The sequence below is a fragment of the Pristiophorus japonicus genome, chromosome 14, assembly GCF_044704955.1.
Source record: "Pristiophorus japonicus isolate sPriJap1 chromosome 14, sPriJap1.hap1, whole genome shotgun sequence".
Taxonomy (NCBI): Eukaryota; Metazoa; Chordata; class Chondrichthyes; family Pristiophoridae; genus Pristiophorus; species Pristiophorus japonicus.
Window position 1 is genome coordinate 25,364,423 of NC_091990.1, and position 19,200 is coordinate 25,383,622.

Here is a 19,200-nt window from a genome sequence, read left to right on the forward strand (position 1 = left end):
TATTTTTTATTATTGATGGTTTTTATTCTTCTTGAATGTTGTTGTGAAAGTGTTTAGTGCTTTGCAAGGTCCTCTCCGCTTCCCTTCCTCCTCCACCCCCTTATCTCTGGGTACCTGCGCTGATTTCTTAACTCTCCGCAAGGGCTTGATGTGCGGCCACATACTCTGGCCTAAGTTAGTTTGGTTCAACTATTAGCTGTCCAAAGTGGTTTAACTGGCCAAAATGGGCATAGGTGGCTAGTAAAGCCACCTTTGAACAAAACTAAACTAAACAAATCCTAACTAACTCATTTACACTGGCACAAATTGAATGTGCAAAATGGGGATTTTTAAGATACTCCAGAAAAATCAAGTTGGTCCAAAAAAAAACAGCAACTCTTGGCCAATTTTTGGCCCACTATGCTGACATTGTTCATAGTTTTGGTTAGGGAATTTCCAGCGTTTAGTCTCTAGACCAGCAGCAAACAAGGCAATCAAAACGCCAGAAATCCCAATTTACCAAATAAATTAACCTTATTATGCAATAGGAAAGGGTAAAACAGTTAATATTTTCTCCAGCACTATAACTAGCATCCTCTAGTAGACCACATGGTGCAACAGAAAGGTTGCTGGTTCAATCCCTATGCTGAATTAGTGATCTTGAGGCAGCAGTGTTGGATGTGAATGGACACAAACAATTGCCCTTGGTAGCTGCCCCTAATCTCTATCCAATGATCCCTGCTGGACATCATGGATGTGAGGCAAAGAAAGGATCAGGCTCTGCTGCTGTGGCCTTCAATCAAATCTGCTGACACTCCAATTATGGTCCCACATGATAGACAATAACAGAGTTAAAATTGACACCGTTAAACATGAATGTCACAGCACACATCCAGCAAAACAAACTATGAGTGTTGAAAACTGTTCACATATTATCCATCTTTCTTTCAGATCAAATTGTTCAATCCTGCTTTTATGCTATGTTAAGCAAAGGTCTATAAGCCTTGGATAAAAATCTGTTTCTGCAAAAACAAAGATTCCCTTTCCACCTTCTTTCTTGAAAATCATAAGTTCCACTGGAGCTTTGTTTGAACAAGGCATCAGCTTCCAGTGCATGCCCCAGGTGTGCAGTCTCCATGCCGGAGCCTCAAACAGCATGCCAGCAGGATATTCAGCAATGGAGGGCATCACAGCAGTGTGATTTGCTTTTGGCCTGATGTCCAGACACTTGCAGGAAAGGTTGCTGGATTAGAAGTAATAAGACGTCCATTTTTATAGCACCTTTCACTATCTCAGGTAACCCCAAAGCACTTCAGCCAATTATGTACTTTTTGAAGCGTACTCACTGTTGCAATGTAGGAAACGCAGCAGCCAATTTGCACACAGCAAGGTCACACAAACAGCAATGTGATCATGAGCAGAATTTAAAAAAAATATTCATGTTGGTCAAGAATAAATATGGGCCAGGACACAGGAGAATGACCCTAGTCTTTGAAATAGTACCGAGGGGACAGAAGGGACCTTGATTTAATGTCTCATCCAAAAGACGGTACTTCTGACAGTGCAGCACACCATCAGTACTGCAGCGAGTGTGTCACCCTAGATTTTGTGCTCAAGTCTCTGGAATGGAACTAGACCCCTCCACCTAACTTAGGGAATGCTGCTGAGCCATGGCTGGTCCTGGTTTATTTTTTTCCCCCTCCCCGATTCAAAAGGCACCACAGCTAACTTTAGTATTCCTATTATACTACCTGATTAAGATTACTTTTGCAAAGACCACAGATCAGGCCTGGAATCTTCCTGGGCTACATGGTCCATTAGCTTGTGTTTTTCACAATTTCTTGTTTCAAAGACTTGTTTCAAATTGCAGGCAAGTCTCCACTAAGTAGCCGGACTAGAAATCAGTGATATGATTCTCACTAGAATAAAAGGAGAGGAGAGATGTTCTGGTTCCCAAAAAGCTATGTTCTACCACTAGGGATTTCTGGTGATGGAAGTTTTGCCCTACAACATCTTATGCATACAATCAATTGCTATTCTTAGTGCTCAATTGCTGTTTGATTTACAACAGTGTCTGTACTAGTCAGAAATGCAGGAATTTATGCATATTTACCAATGAACTAACATGTCTGAAAAGGTTAATTTTTTTCCCCTTTTAAGTGGCTTAGTGTCATATCACTTCCTGATTGGATGAGAAAGGGATACGCTCTCAAGCTGCTCTATAACTGTTTGGTAGGAGATGCACCTTCACATTTCCCATCAGGAAAATAAAAAGTCTGGGGCTGATCCCATTATTGCTACCCCATTCAGGAATAGCTGGAGGTTCCACATGTATGCTAACCTCTACCACTTCCAGGCTCTAATTTGTCACACTGCTTGTCCGGCATCCAGCACTGGATGAGCAGAAATTTCTTAAAATTAAATAAATATTGGGAAGACTGAAGCCTTTGATTCTCCTCCACAAACTCTGTTCCCTGGTGATGAGGCCGAGAGAAAGTCAGCCGTAGTAGAATTTATATTTTACGACAGCAACAAGAGTTAATTTGAAAGAGAGGGAATGAAGAATAGTTATCACAATGTGTACTTTTAAAAAAAAAAACGTCAATTATCTAGTCAACCAAGTTGAAATGTAAAACCAAACAGGAACAGTTATCAACAGGCTAATCTGTTTTTGCAAAATGGTGGCATGCAGAATAAGACATGCCTGGACCTCTATCGATATCCATATATAGTGAATAAAGAAAAATGCAGAGACAAACAGGAGCAAGAAAAGCAAGCAATTGCAACCTAACCTGGCATTGGAAACAGTCTTTTAACATATGCTGAGCTGCCAAATCCAAGAATTCAAATTTCTACTTTGGTGAACTGATCAATCGCAGTCAAAGTTTGGATCATCAAAAACAGAAACAAATTTGAACTCATCCATCTGAAGCAGCAGAGTCAAATGCTTGGTCCCATTAGCTCCAGCAGTTAGTCATTAAAGCATTCCACAAGTTAAAACATTCTTGGACAAGCAGATCTTTACAGCAACCTTTAGAGTTACTTCTATACTCAAAAATAGCTGCAGTTTATTAAACAAATACCCAGTAGGGTTTTGCTGAATGGTGTTCCGCTAAAAGGAACAAATTAAATACTAATGAGACTCAATAGATGAATAAAACCATGAGAACACAATTGAGGGTAAGGAAAGGGGCATACATTAAGTACATCGTGCACTCCCCTGCTCTATGAGGACGAATACGAAAAGATTGAGAAGTAAAAAAAAAAACAATTAGGAAGAAAGCGGAACCATGGGCTGGAAATTCATCAACCTTCCACCGATCTTTTTGGTGATATTTCGCTGTTTTAGGCAGAAAATTCCCTGAAGTCTTCCGCTGGTGGTTTTGAAATACCGCTGGGGAACAGACCACCAGCATGCAAGCCTGGAAAAAGCACTTTGGCCAGAGCTTGGTCACAATGATGACCCGCAGACAGGGTCCAAAAAAAACGCCGAGTGCAGCCTTTGGAAACGGCAGTAGGTCTGAAAACCTACAAAAAAGGTAAGTTAAAGTTTATTTTTAAATTCTTTTGCAGCAATTCACTAGAAAAGGGTCTTGAAAGTTGCAACTGTTGATTTTTTTTGGGGAAAAAAAAAAAGTGTTTTCTCCCCCTTCCAAGGCCCAACTTGCAGCGGTATCGGCAGTGGAGAAAATTTGCAGTTTATGCAATGAATCTTCGTGCAACGCAGATTCTCTTTCTCTCTTGCCAGCCGTCCGTTTCCCCCCCCCCCCTAATTTTTCCCCTGAATCTTCCACCTCAATCACAGTGGAGTCATAGCGGGTTTTTTTTGGCGGCAAACCGGTGATAGCAGCATTTTACAAATTTCCAGCCCTGTGAAATCATCAAGGAACATAAAACAAGATTTTTACAGGCACATCAATTTTTTTTTTTTTTTTAAAAAAGGCTGGGATGGGAATAGGACCATGAAGGGAGTCAGATAATTGTACAGGGATGGCAGAAATATTAAATCATTAATTTGCATCAGTATTTACCAGGGAGATAGAACAGGGACATATGAGATTAGCAATGATAAGTGCATTTAAAATAATGAGGGAATATATTAAATAAACTAATCAAACTCAAGAGGATAAAACCCCTGGTCCAGATGGATTGCATCCATGCATTTTAAAAGAATCTAGGGAAGAGATAGTAGACACAAATGTAATAATTCGTTAGAAAAAGGCATAGTGCTAGAGGACCGGCAGATTGCTAATGTTATCCTATATTTAAGAAGGGGGATAGAACATGTCCAGGGAATTATAGACCAGTCAGCTTATCAGTGGTAGGAAAATTAACAGAATTTCTACTAAGGAGAAAATCGAACATCTCGAAACTAAAAATAACAGTCAGCATGGAACTTCAAAAAGGGACAGTCTTGCTTGACCACTCATTAATTTTTTTTATTTTTAAAAAAAGGAGAGCAATGGTAATGCAGTAAATGTAATTTATTTAGATTTTCAAAAGGCCCTCGATAAGGTACCCCATAATAAACTGATGAACAAGGTCAGAGAATGTGGAGTCAGAAGACAAGTAGCAGAATGGATAGCTAGCTGGCTTCAAGACAGAAAGCAGAGTGTAGGAGTAAAAGATAGCTATTCACAGTGGCAGGTGGTGGGTAGTGGTGTTCCACAAGGATCAGTGCTGGGACCACTTACCAATTTATATTAACGATTTAAACTTTGGAATCAAAAACAATTTCTAAATTTACACTAAATTGGGAGGATAGCCAAGACTGAGGACTGCAACAAAATACAAGACGACATTAATAAACTTGCAGAATGGGCATATAATTGGCAAATGAAGTCCAACACATAAATGTGAGGTATTACATTTTGGTCGGAAGAATAAGGAGGTCACGAGTCTAGGTGGAGTAGAGGAACATAGAGATCAATAAAAGTTGTGACACAGGTTAGCAAGGCCATATAAAAAGCAACCCAAGTGTTGGGGTTTATTTCTAGGAGGTATAGAATTGAATAGGGAAGTTATGCGAAACCTGTATCGAACCTTGGTTAGACCACACTTGGAGTTCTACATACAGTTCTGGTCGCCATATTCTAAAAAGGATATGAAGGCACTGGAGAGGGTGCGGAGATGATTTACAAGGACGATACCAGAAATGTGAGGGTTTACATATCAGGAAAGGATGAACAAGCTGGGTCTCCATTCGCTTGAAAAAAGAATGAGGGGTGACCCAAGAGGTCTTTAAAATTATGAAAGGTTTTGAGAGTAGATACAGGGAGAATGGTCCCACTTGTGGGGAAGAGCACAACTAAAGACCAATATAAGAGAGTCAGCAAGAAATCTAATAGGGAATTCAGAAGAAACTTCTTTACGCAAAGTGGTGAGAATGTTGAACTCGCTACCACAGGAGTGGTTGGTGGTTGAAGTGAATAGTATAGATGCATTTAAGGAGAGACTAGGCAAGCATGAGGGAGAATGGGAGAGAGGATGCCGATAGATTTTGTGGATATATCAAAGAATTCACGATCAAGAATTTAATTCATGCTCGAGGGTTAAACCAGTAGACTGTCTCGAACTGAAAACAACAGGCACTTCAAAAAGGAGAGATGAGATGAGATGAGAATAAAAGCTGCCGAATGAATAGTAAAGCCAAATTCAAAAGGAGTCACCATGTGTAAGAGTGTGTGTGTGTGTATGAATAAGGAATGTCAGTTAACAGGGTCCCTTCAAATGCTAGTGAACGAACAAAAAGGTCAGTTGCAGGAATAATAGATTATAGGCCAAATGGCAGGGGGAAGTTACCTTAGCAGAAGCATGCTGTAGTAAATAGCAGGGGGTGGGAAGAGATGAAAAGACCCAACTGATCAAGATATGGGGAACACACAGTAAGATTACCAAATTGTTAATAACTCATGGAGGCAAGACAGGGTTACGATAACAGAAGGATGTACATGTACAAAGATGAAATGTCAGTAGAATGTCGAAACAGACACGTGTTTAGCGGAGAAGAAAGGGTATAACTAGACAAGATTTTGAAGGAAGTTAGCAAGAACCTAGGAACACCACGACAGCAGGAGCAGGAACCTGGGGTAGAATCCCCAAGCTGAAGTCGGACGGAGCTTGATCACCTTAATATCTATACAAGTAGAGTCCTATATTCTGTAATCCATATAGGTTGAGAGTCCTATATTCTGTAGTAACTAATGAGCAATGTTTGTTAAAGCATTTAAAGATAAGTTGGCTTGTGAATCTAGTGTCAGTCTTTTGTTCAGGTTAAACTTACTGTGGGAACACTAAAAAAAGGAAAATTGCAAACATGTGTTTGATCCTTCGAACATCTAGCGAATTCGGCGCAACAACTGCGATGAGGAAAGATAGGAGGCAGCTCATGGGGAGCATAAAATGCCAGCATGGACTGGTTGGGCCAAAAGGCCTGTTTCTGTGCCATATATCCTATGTCTTGTGATATGACCAATGACCTATAGTGTGCTGAAGGGTCCAATAGAAAGTCAGAACACAGATAAGATCAGACTTCGAATTATCATACTACACCTCACCTGCGACATTGTAACTTTCTGCTGGGAGGAACAATCAAGCTCAGAACAGCGCAAGTTAAGATGTCTACAACCCGACAAGTACAGTACACTGCCTCAAATGCACAACACTACATCTCCCCCTCCACAGGTAGATACCGATTTAGGGGGCAGACTATGCCACTTATCAGTGCTTGCATTCATACTGATGCTGCACCTGTCTGATCACCAGTTTAATTAAGGTATCAGCAGTTATCTGCAATAAGCAGCTCAGGGTTATCCATCCAAAATAGATAATTGGTCTCTGGAAGCATTGTGCTCTGTACCAAGTTTCTTCAAATGGAGGATGATTCACATGCAGTTTAAAACAAGGAAGCATTTGGTGGAATGCCAGCTCCTTGACTGCATACAGCCTTTTTCCCCCTTCCCAAGATGCTGGCCCAATTTTTGCACTTAAAGATTGTTAGCATATCATTTATTTACAACTCGTGCTGATTACAGCTCTCTTCTCTCTAACCTCGTGGAGTCATCTCAACAGGATAAATCTCTAATGTTTCACTAATGAATGCTCAGACACAGTTTTGCTGTTTTAACTACTGCTAATGTAATATTTTCCTAACGTACTATAATTCCTGCAGGATAGGGTTCACGCTTGTTTATATAATCTAGAAATCTTGCAATCGATGCATCCGATTTTATTGCAGTTCGAGGAACCTCCCATTTCACATACACTATCAATCTCCATTTTGAGGGCGATTTCAGTCTTAATATTTGAATGTTAATCATCTGGAGCAAAGCAGAATAAAGTGAGTCCAGTTTACCTCTTATATTTGGTTTTCATTTACAAGTTATACACTTCGATAGTGTTGAAGGCAATAAATTGCCCCTGCTAACATGACCCAGATGTAGGCTTCTGCCTTTAGCTATAAGAATACATGACAAAACCTCCAAGTGAATGTGTACACACAAGTACATTTCTCCCAAAAAAGTAATTTCCTCCTTCCTCACTGTCCACATTCTGTACTCTATTGCAAGACGATGTAACATCGCTGAGCAAGAGGGCAGACAATTCCCAGACATTCCCTATTACTAGTATTCCACAAAGTGTGCTACTACAGGTCTACCTTCAGATTTCCATCAACTGAAATAAACATTTGCTCAATGTTTGCCCAAATCAGAACCCACCGCACTCCAAGGGCCCAAGTTTCGGCCTCAGTTGCTCCTGATTTTTTGGAGCAACTGGTGTAGAACGGAGTATCTTAGAAATTGCAATTCTCAGCATTTAGTTTGCTCCAGTTCTAGTCAGTTAGAACAGTTTCACTTTGGAACAGAATTTTTTTTTCCCAAAAGGGGGCTTGTCCGGTCACTTACACCTGTTTTCAAAGTTTCGGCAGTGAAAACTTACTCCAAACTAACTTAGAATGGAGTAAATGAAGAGTTTTGTACGCTCGAAAAAACCTTGTCTACACTTTAGAAAATCAGGTGTAGGTTACAAATCAGGCATAGGTAATTGGGGGGGGGGGGGGGGGGTTTAAAGGGAAGTTTACAAACATTAGACACTTGAGTTTTACAAATAAAGAGCCATCATCAATAATAAATGATAAAAACATCAATAAATCAACCAATAAAAATCAAAATTTTTTTTAAAAAAAACAAAACATTTTCTACTTACCGACTGCAGCAGCGGGAGCCCTCCACAGCATGCTGGGATGCCCAAGACTTCGGACAGGGCCCGTCCCCAGCACCAGATTTACAGGTAGGTGGCGCTGGATCCAGGGGGTGGCGGGGGGGGGGGGGGAGGAGCGCGGGTCAGGGTCCGGTCCAGGAGGAAGCAGGAGCTGGGCATGGGAGGAGCCTTATGCACGCAGCCCCAGTGAGGCCATTCAGCCAGGGCTAGGGGCTGCGTGCTTCGGGCCCCTCCCACAGTTTTGGGCACCTGGAGCTACTGCACATGTGCGCCCACTGTAGTGCGCATGTGCAGAGGTCCCGGCACGGTTTTCAGCGTAGGGACCTAGCTCCGCCCCCTACAGCTCGTACTGCGCCACGCCCGGCTCAAGAGGACCTGCAGGGAGCCGGAGAATCTGGAAGTTTTTTTTAGGCGCACTTTGTGGCGCGAAAAACGGGCGTCCAGGTCAGGGCTGCGTGGCCCGAAACTTGGGCCCCAAGTGTCCAAGCACTGCGCAATATGGACTGTCCCTGACCACTGGGCAAATTTCCCACTAAAGCATGCATTTTAGACAAATTTTATACAGTAACAACCAACCCATCTTCATTTTCATTGTAACAAATATTTCTACCCAAAACATTTTGTATACACACACACACACAAATGGTTACAGCCGTTTAGCATGCAAGGCTCTGAAAAAAAAAAGTTACAACTTGGCCCCCACCCCACATTTTTAACTTTTACTCTTGCTTCCTATCCACCACCATGTTCCTTATTTCAAGGTTTTTACATTGTCTGTCCAATGGCATTGACAAACTATTGGTACTTAAATTTAAAATGACCCCGTAAGGAAAAAAAGAAAATTCACAAAAAAATGCTTTATTGAATTGGGATGGTGTAGACACTAAGGGCCCAACTTTGGCCATGACTTGCATCAATTATTTTGGAGTAAGTCGGTTTATCTGGCGCAAGTTTAAAAAAAATGCCATTTTCTCCCCAAAGTTTGCTCTGGAGTAAGTCAGTTAGGTACGACTTTTTTTTTTAGGTCAGTCTTTTTTTTTTCCCCAAAAAAGGGGTGCTCCCTGACACTTTGGCCAGCAAAAACTTACTCCAAATCGACTTAGGTCAGCATATGTGGCCAGCTCTGAAAAACCTTGCGGGCAGTGAAGAAAAAGCAGCGCACAATCGACAGATATTAGGGCAGGGAAGGGAACTGGAGGAGAGGACTTCAACAACCAAGCACCAAACATTGCAAGGAAAAGCTCAAACAATTAAAATACTAATAAAAGTGAAGTAAATCCTCCCTCCCTGCCCCCCCCCCCCAAAAAAAACCTCTTTCCTCTTTTCCCCCCCGCCCCCCAAAATCAAAACTTTCAAGCACAACCAATAAATAAAAAATAAAACAGAAGTCCTACCTTGCCCAAGAACTCAGCGGGCCAGCCGGTGCGGGAGGCCACTCGGCCGGGGAGATAGGGTGCGGCAAGATCGGGGCGTCCCTTCGGCCGGGGATAGGGGCTGCGAGCATCGGGTCCTGCTCACAGCCCACAGGACATGCTGGGAGGGCAGGAGCAAGCACGCAGACTTCACTGCACATGTGCGCAGTGCCAGCACTGTTTTCGGCACAGGCCTGTTGCTCCGCCCCCCCCCACACCAGGACTCCGGGGGTTCGGAAGAGGCCAGGATGGGGCCCTTTTTTTCTGGCACGAAAAGTTGGCGCACTTAAGGTAAGTGCGCCGAAAAAAGGGGTTGGGCAAAGTTGGGCTCTGTGATCCTATTAAGATATAACATGCACCTAAAACAAACACAATCCTCCGCCCCCACCTAAAAATGTAGTCTCGCCCCGCTACCCCACTCTAATGAGCATTGAGCAGACACGTCCACATTCTAGTTAGGCACAGAACAGAATTTATAATTTGCGCTTCCATTCCTAAAATGGGACAGCAAATACCAAAAAAATACAGCTATTCAACTTCCAGTTTACATGAGTGCTCATCCAAAGCAGTACCATGATACTTAGCAGGAAATATATGGTTAAAAGTGCCAGACATACACACTTAAACTCGGCGTAAACCACTCCAACCACGAGTGGCAGAGCGCAACTACTAGTTTGTTTCAGGTTTGACAGCAGAATCAAGGTCCTGAGCATAGTCAGGGATTGTAGGTGGTTAGGTAGAATAAATTCTCATTCTTTGCTACAATACCAAGCACACAATTTATCGCACAGAAACAGGAGATGGGCATTTATGCCGTTCTTTATTCTCCACAAGCCTCCTCCACCTTACTTCATCTCACCCCATCAGTCTATTCCTTTCTGCCTCGTGTTAACTAGCTTCCGCTTAAATGAATCTATGCTAGTCGCCTCAACTACTCCTTGTGGTAGAGAGGAGGAATTTATTCACTCACAGGGTTATGAATCATTGGAATTCTCTATCCCAAAGGGGCTGTGGATGCTCAATAGTTGAGTATATTCAAGACAGAGATAGATTTTTGGACTTGGGAATTATGGGAGAGAGAGATCGGGCAGGAAAGCAAGTTGAAATTGAAGATCTGCCATGATCTTATTGAATGGCTGAGCAGGCTCGAGAGGCTGCAAGGCCTACTACTGCTAATTCTTAGGTTCTGCAGTAGCAAGTTCCACATTCTAACCTCTCTGGGTAAAGGAATATCCCCTGAATTGCTGATTGGATTTTTTTGTGATGATCTTATATTTATGGCCCCTAGTTTTGGACTCCTTCACTTTAGTAGATACGAGATGTAAAAAGGATCATACTGCAAAGAGAGCATGCAAATTATCAATTTAAAAATATTCCAGACACTGGCTTCTAGATGCAAAATTTAAAGTTTAACAAAATACCTGCACATTACTCCTGGGCCACAAACTCAAAATACTTTCCATTTACAGACAATGTAATGAATTTCGAGAGCAGATAGCTGGGATTTCCTGAAGGAAAAAAATTCCATGATACCTGTCTGAGCCTGATCGCATTCCCACACAGCAGTACAGACAAGCTTGTCAACGTTATCAACAAAGCAGTGTTTGTATTAGCAGAGATATTTTAGAAAGGCGAGGCACATCTCAGACTAGTGTCAACATATACTGCTTCAACACTGAATGCTACAATAGCAGATTGCCAGGAGGGAAAACAAACAATAATACATTTTAACTCATCTCCAAGCAGATTAGTTTTAAACAATCTTCACATTTGATTATAAAGAAAAATTGTGGTAATGTTAATAATTGTGAATGGTTATCAACTGCCTGTAACTACAAGAGGAGGAAAACAGACTCAGGAAACACCCAGTCAGTAAATTTCTTTCAACTCCTTTTGAAGTGCCAACTTGGAATAAAGGGAGGGGGAAGAGGAAAATGGGTGAAGTCTGCCAGTGTCCCCCTGCCCCCAATTGCTATCCAGCGACGCTCACCAAGTGAGGACTGGTTTGGGCTCAGCTACTGTGCTTCACAGTCAAATTGTCCACTATTCATAGTTTTGACTCAAATGAGGAATGTCCATTTAGACAAGTTCCCCAAGAATATATATCCTAGCAAGTTAGAACCTTCAAGAAATGGAAAGAAAATAGGTAGGAAAATGAGGAAAGGGGTGGGGGTGCTAGCTGTGCATGCAGCAGTTTAAAATTAAAGGACAATGGTAATCACATAGCTCTCAAAGCAAAAGCACCCAGTTAAAACCAACTCAATTTGTTCATGACAATAGAGACCCTAAAACAAAGTGCTGCAGATGCTGAAAACACACTGCAGATCAAGCAGCATCTGTAAAGAAATGTAAACGGGTGACATTTCAAGCATTGCACTTAATCAGAAGAGGACACACTACATTCTCAGTACCCGTCGAGAAAAGATCAGTGTTTAAGGTCTGAAGCGCAAGTCAATATGAAGGCCAGATGGCTAAAAATTCCCAATAGAAAGATGAGGGACCGCTGCGCAAGCTGGTGTTGAGCTGCGTTGTAACAGCATACAAGGCCAAGGACAGAGCAATGAGAGAGAGTGGGAGATGGAGAATTAAAGTGGAATGCGACACTCAGTTCAGGGGTTATACATGTGGACAGAACAGAGGTGTTCAGTAATCAGCAAATCTGCTTTTGTTCTCCCCGATGTAGAGACCACCAACCGCATCATGAGGAGCGAACACCATATACGAGGTTGGAGGAAGTACAAGTAAATCACTGTCGCACCCAGAAGCAAGGCCATGGACAGTATTGCAGGAGGTGGTTAACACAGTTGCTGCATCTACTGCGCTTGCAGGTGCCAGGGTGGGGAAGAGAGAAGGTTAGTGCTTGAAATAGGCATCCAATCAATGGATCGCTGGAAGGGTGGCCTGCACCCCTGGGGTTGACCAGCTGTTACTTTACTTTGTTCCTTATGAGTTGTTCATGTGTAATAACATCCTGTTCTGAAGACAGGCTCTGCTTGAAATATCAAACATTTTTCCTTTCTTTACAAATGCTGTCTGACTTGGAGGGTTTTAAACATTCTGTTTTTGTTCTAGTAGTGACCCTACTTGTTTCTCAGAATTACTGTAGAACCTTAACCACTTCAATTCAAGCCAATCAACTGCAACCTCAGCATAGCCACAACCTGATATAGTCCCATTTACAATGTGTAGTCAAAGCAGGACAGCCATTTCTTCACTGAAAAAGCCAGCCAACTCAACAGAATGGATGGTATCACAAAGGTTAGTACACCTGAACATCTTTGCAACCTCCATAATAGTTTCATAATTAGTATAAAGCTGGGAATGCAAAGGCCTTCAAAACAAAAAATTATTCCCAGCAAGTCTGTACCAATGACATCTGCCTATACATGTTTTGGAAATTGGAGCAGTTTGAAAAGCTGATTCTAGTTATATGCAGCCAAATAGGACAAGAGATTCAAAAGAGAAAGGATGTTATTAGCAAGCTGGTTTTGTGCATTGGCATCACATTTGGAGCAGCATACTTATTTCACCCAGTAGAGCATCAGTACTTAACTCCAGCATTCTACAAGTGATCATTTTTAAATCCATACACATGAGTTTCACAAAATGAGCAGTCCCTTAATATATAATTTCAGATTGGTATTCTGCCATCTCCATGTGCGCTGACTGCTAGAATCGCTCCAATATAACTGTCTTTGTGCTGCTGCAAATCATTTTTGTGAATTCCAGATGCATTTATACGTGAAGAGCTCTACAAAATTGTGGAAAATAAATTATATAGCTATCAGGAAAGACTGAACAGGTTGGGCCTCTTCAGGAAAAAAAAGACTGAGGTCACCTGATAATTTAACATTATGAAGGGGTTTGATTGGGTAGACAGAACATATTTCTATAGCAGACATTCACTAATAAATCCAGGAAAAACTTCCTTTATTCAAATGGAGAGAATGTGGTACTCAGTAACACATGGAGTGGTTGACGCAACTAGCATTGATGCATTAATGGGAAGATGGATACATACATGGGGGAAAAGAAAATAGGATTTGTTGATGGGGGAGATGAAGTAAGCTGGTAGGAGGTTCGTGTGGAGCACAAACACAGTCAATAGACCTGTTGGCCTGAATAGCCCATTTCTGTGCTGTAAAATTCTATGCAATTCAAAATACTCTCTCCAAAGACATTTCAAGTGGACACAATATAAAAATTTACACAGCACTGGGTGGCAAAAGTAAGAAAGCAGGCAATGCAGGAATACTAGGAAGAATGTCTGTTGTTCAAACAGTGATTCAGTGCTCTACCTATTGTGTTGGTCTGCTGTTGAATCGAGTCTCTATGCTTCCTGGAGGTAGCCATGTGAAATCAATTCACCTGTTCACAAATCAAAAAAAAAAGGACAAATAATTAAAACAAGTCACAACATTTAACAGAACAGAAGTGACGGCTTTTTTAAAAAAAGTGATGGCAATAGATCATATAGCAAACTTCACTCGCAATGCACTTAAACCAATTCTGACTAGCTGTACTAGATTAGTACAGAAAGTGATGTGAAGTACAAACTCTGCTCAAGAAACAAAATCCGTCTCACTCATGGGTCTTTCTTTGCTCAGTAATTTTTTTTTTTTTAAGTTTCCTATTTTCCTTTTCTCCCACTCTTGAATTAATCTTATTCTGTTTTCATAGGCAGATACTAGTTACTCTATTTCACAGATGGTTAGCACATTACAAAGGAAACTTCAAAAAAAATCTCATTAAGTGGGCCAAGGGCTCGAACCCTGATCAAACCCTGCTTTGACTGGAAGGTTATTGCAATATGCTGGTGCTCATGGTTTTATTTTGAAAGAAATACCAAACATGTTTCAGCATCAATATGCTATTTGTTCCCATGAGCGAGTTATGGTTTGAGACTCGAGTTGAAAACACAACAGACCTCGATTCAGTAATCAGTCTAGAAAGCACGCGACTGGTTTGAAAGGGCTTTACTCTAAAGATGTGGATTGTTTAATCCTACTCAATTGTACAGAAATACGATCTGTACTTAACATGGCTTTAACACAAGCTTGGAGAAGATGGATCTACTTTCTACTACAAAGATAAACAAAAGTCAACAATGAAATACAAATTTATGCAAGGATCTGAAGTGCATTAGAAGACAGCACCAAACTATTGATGTTTGCTACATACCAGCCAAAAGGATAGACCAGTACCCTGTACTCTGCCAATGCTACTGTTAAACTGGTCACTAGAAGACCACAAGAGCAGGCAGGTCAATCGTCCCTGAAATATACTTCTACCCCAGGAGGAGAGAATGAAGAAAAAGCATCCATCTCACTGCTTACCCCAGCTGCACTGAAGAAATCAGGACCTTGTATGGAGATCAAGTCCTACTCAGCCACAGCACCATGCTACTACATCAACCTACTCCATAATAACAATGAAATGAATACATTGGAGTTTACAATTTTCTACTTTGAGTAATGGACTAGGCTGTCCAATGAAAGTACAGCTGTCTTGTGGCATAGGCCCCATGATGTGCAATTACAGTTCTATTTTGATGGCTACAGAGTATTTTCAAAACCTCCTTTCTAAAGATTACAGGCCTCTTCCAACCAGGGTGGAAATGCTTTGTGGCATGTGCAACAACCTAAAACAAATCAGTTGGTTTTAAACTTCTGCTTACTAGTTGGAAAAGTCTAGATTTCAACAAGTTTAGTTTTGTGTTGCAACATGGAAGAAAAATTAACACCTAGATTATTATACAATATCAAAACAGGTAGCACATGCAGAAACATGCACGGAGGGTGGGGAGGGAAAAGGAGTGCAATTTGCAAAACCTGCTCCTTCGCACCGTTTTTACTGATGCAGCATAAGTAAACTGTTGTTCAGGACTGGGGAGGGAGCTGTTCATCTAATAGTCAGTGCTGTACACCGTTTACTCCGGAAGGCAAGTGCTCAAGTAGAAACCTGGTTTTATGCTCAAACTGGTCAGCAGACATACTTAAATTAGCTTTCTACAAGTAAGATCATCAGTGTTTATGCAGAAGCCCCATAACAGCCATTTTGCAAGTGAAAAAACAAAATTCAATCACTAACTTGTCAAAAAGGAGCATTAAACTCTGTACCGTTGATGAAAATTGTTTTAGAATCATACAAGATTAAAGGAGACTCCTAACTGACAAGTGTTGGATAAATTATAATACAATGGATTTTTAGTCTGCATTTAATAGCCAGTGGCTCTTCATGAAATCATCAGGTATGGTACCTTGAGGACCCCTCCAATATGTCCAAGACCTACAAGGCCCCTCAATAAAAGAAAATCAACCACCAGTCCTTTCAAACTACACCACCTCCAACCTCCCCTTCGTCTGAGGTCTTTGAACATATCACCACCTTCCAAGTCTGTACCTCTCTTCTGCAACTCCCTCTGAACCTCTCCAATCCAACTTCCAACCCATTACAGCACCAATACAGCCCTAACCAAATTCACAAAGGATATTCTCTGACTGAGCATGGTGCATTCTCTCTTCAGCTTTTGACTCACTTAATCACACTTTCCTTGGTCGTGCAGCTCGGGGGCAGGGGTGGGTACTGCCCTCACGACACCACTCTTACCTATCTGACCACAGCCAAAGCATCTGCAGCAAATGCTTCCCTTCCCACCCAAATAGCTCTGGGGTCCACTAGGTCCATTCCCTGGCCTCTTCTACTTCTGCATAATTCCCCTTGGCAGCAACATCACCTTTACTTTTGTTCTTTCCTTCCCTCCCCCTGGTCTTGCTCAAAACCGGTTACATCTCCAACTCTTTCCAGTTTGACAAAAGATCAACCTGAAATATTGCGGCCAAGTTTCGGCCCGAGTTGCTCCTGTTTTTTTGGGAGCAACTGGTTTAGAATGGAGCATCTTAGAAATTGCAATTCTCGGCATTTAGTTTGCTCCAGTTCTAGTCAGTTAGAACAGTTTCAGTTTGGAACAGATTTTTTTTTCCCCAAAAGGGGGCGCGTCCAGCCACTTACGCCCGTTTCGAAAGTTTAGGCAGTGAAAACATACTCCAAACTAACTTAGAATGGAGTAAGTGTAGATTTTTGTACACTCAGAAAAATCTTGTCTACACTTAGAAAATCAGGCGTAGGTTACAAATCAGGCATAGGGAATTTGGGGGGGGGGGGTTTAAAAAAGGGAAGTTTACAACATTAAACACTTCAGTTTTACAAATAGAGCCATCAATAATAAATGATAAATACATCAATAAATCAATCAAAAAAAATTTTAAAAAAACAAAACAAAAAACATTTTCTACTTATTGACTGCAGCACCGGGAGTCCTCCAACAGCGTGCTGGGACGGCCTCCCCCAGTGTGCGTCTGTCAGTGTTTGTGTTTCTGACAGGAAGGGGGGGGGGGGGGGGAAAAAGAGAAAGAGAGAGGGAGGGAAGGAGGGGGAGGCCGGGCCCCAAGACTTTGGGCTGGATTTACAGGTAGGTGGCGTCAGGTCTCGGGTCCGGGGGGGGGGGGGGGGAGGAAAGAGAGAGAAGGAGAAAGAGGTCGGATCTGGTCCGGGAAGTCAGGTCGGGTCGGGTGGGGTGGGGTGGGGGTGAGCCTTATCCACAGTGAGGCCATTCGGCCAGGGCTAGGGGCTGCGTGCTTCAGGCCCCTCCCACAGTTTTGGGCGTATGGAGCTACTGCACATGCGTGCCCACTGTAGCGCGCATGTGCAGAGATCCCGGCACTGTTTTCAGCGCAGGGACCTGGCTCCGCCCCCACAGCTGATGCTGCGCCGTGCCCAGCTCCAGAGGACCTGCAGGGAGCCGGAGAATAGGTGAGTTTTTTTTAGGCGCACTTTGTGGCGCGGAAAACGGGCGTCCAGGTCCGGGCTGCGCCATTTTAGACACGGCCCGAAACTTGAGCCCATTAACTTGTTTTTTAGTTCCACACATGCTGCTTCATCTGAGTATTTCCAGCATTTTGTTTTGAATTCGGATTTCCTGCATCCGCAATATTTGGCTTTCACATTTCAATTAATTAGGCTACATTTAGCAGTGGGGAAAGATAAATACAAGGCATCAGCACATACTACATTTTAAGTAATTGAAATGTAGTTTTAACACCAAGTCTTGATATTGCAAGAATTTGGAACAGAAAGCTTCACTTTCTTTTGGAAATGCATCTTCTTAATCGCCCGCCCACAATCAATATTCAAACTCACATTGTTCTTTTTCCAGCCAATTTACTCCCTTCTCAGCCAAAGCCTGATTCTTGGAGTATGGCCCCTTGAGTGCAAAATGCCATCTAGTCCAAACCCAAGTGGGCATTATGTGCAAGCTCAGATGGTAGCGGTTAGAAGATTGAGTGACCGTGGTGGCGGTAGTCGTGCTTGTGGGAATGTGATGCAGGGCATTACTGCTCAGCATTTTTTTTATTGGGAGGAAGACTGCAGGAGAATAATCACGAATAGGAATCTGGCTTCTTCAGCCCCCTGCCCCCCCCCCCCCCCCAAAACAGAGGCACTTGCCCCAACTGAAGTACACTTAACACATCAGCTCAGATGAATTAACTTAATAGACACAAATCAAACCTTCTTGGGCTGTGGAGCTCAGCTAGTCACTGCCTTAACAGAGAAATATGGATTTAACTTTAAAATGAATCAAAGGCAGCCTGCCCTTTCTCTTTACAGATGCTTTTAAGCTGGTGTATTTAACATTTTCTGGTTTTATTTCAAGTCCTACAAGACCATTATGTTTTTGGAGTTTGTTCACATTGGTGTATGCAATTCAGAGTTCTACAGAGCAATAATCAAAGCCACAAGTCCAGAAATACCAAATTACATGTTGTATTTTGGAACATTATTTAAATCTCTCAACCAGCTTAAAATCTCAATCTTCAAAAAAGTCTCAAAACCTGCCTCAAATCCAGAGAAGTAATTCACCCATGGATCACTTGCTGAGATCTAAAAAAAAAACAGGTAGAAGATATTTAAAATATTAAGAATGTCCAGATTGAGGGGAAGGTTCTCAGACAGCTCCAAACACAGCTGCAAAGTACCTATGGGTCTAGCAGGCCCTGGGTGACCATCAATTCTGTACCTCACTTTGTACAAAGAGTTAAGACAAACCTTTCTATATGTGCAGGTGTGCGCTAGAATTGGAATGCATTCAGTAGTCCATGGGACTAATGACACTTGCAATGCCATTGCATATTGGCCCAGTATTTGCAGTCAAAATTACAGCGAACTGGCATAGTTTGCCAACATCTCGCCTTTGAAACTGACCGCAACCTCGGGATTTGCCGCGCACACAGGTGGAAATCCTGAAGTTTCAGAGCTGCACTGTGCCACCCACCCCACCACACAGAGCGGCAATATGTGTAACCAATCAAATAATTGAAACTGACCGAAAACTTCAGCTCTTCCACTGTTAAAACCCCAGTTACACCTAATCCCTTTGGGTTTAACATTTGGTGGTATTTAACAGTATTACTATTGCTAAACAAAAATTATGGGGCTGGAAAATTAATTAAAATTTTTTCCAATGTTTAAGAAACTTTATTTCAGGTTTGCATATTCCCCATGAGCGCACCCCAATCTTTATTTTGCTCGA

At 42.1% G+C, this 19,200-nt stretch overlaps 1 protein-coding gene across 3 annotated transcripts in view; it reads right to left on the bottom strand.

Moving 5' to 3' along the window:
• cep85 (centrosomal protein 85) overlaps positions 1-19,200 on the bottom strand; it is a 62,376-nt gene that overhangs the window by 36,060 nt on the left and 7,116 nt on the right. For all 3 annotated transcript variants that reach the window (XM_070898999.1, XM_070898997.1, XM_070898998.1), the window contains exon 2: positions 13,910-13,979. In XM_070898999.1, the coding sequence (XP_070755100.1) occupies positions 13,910-13,964 (55 nt within the window). In that variant the 5' untranslated portion in view covers positions 13,965-13,979. The remainder of the gene's footprint in view (positions 1-13,909; positions 13,980-19,200) is intronic.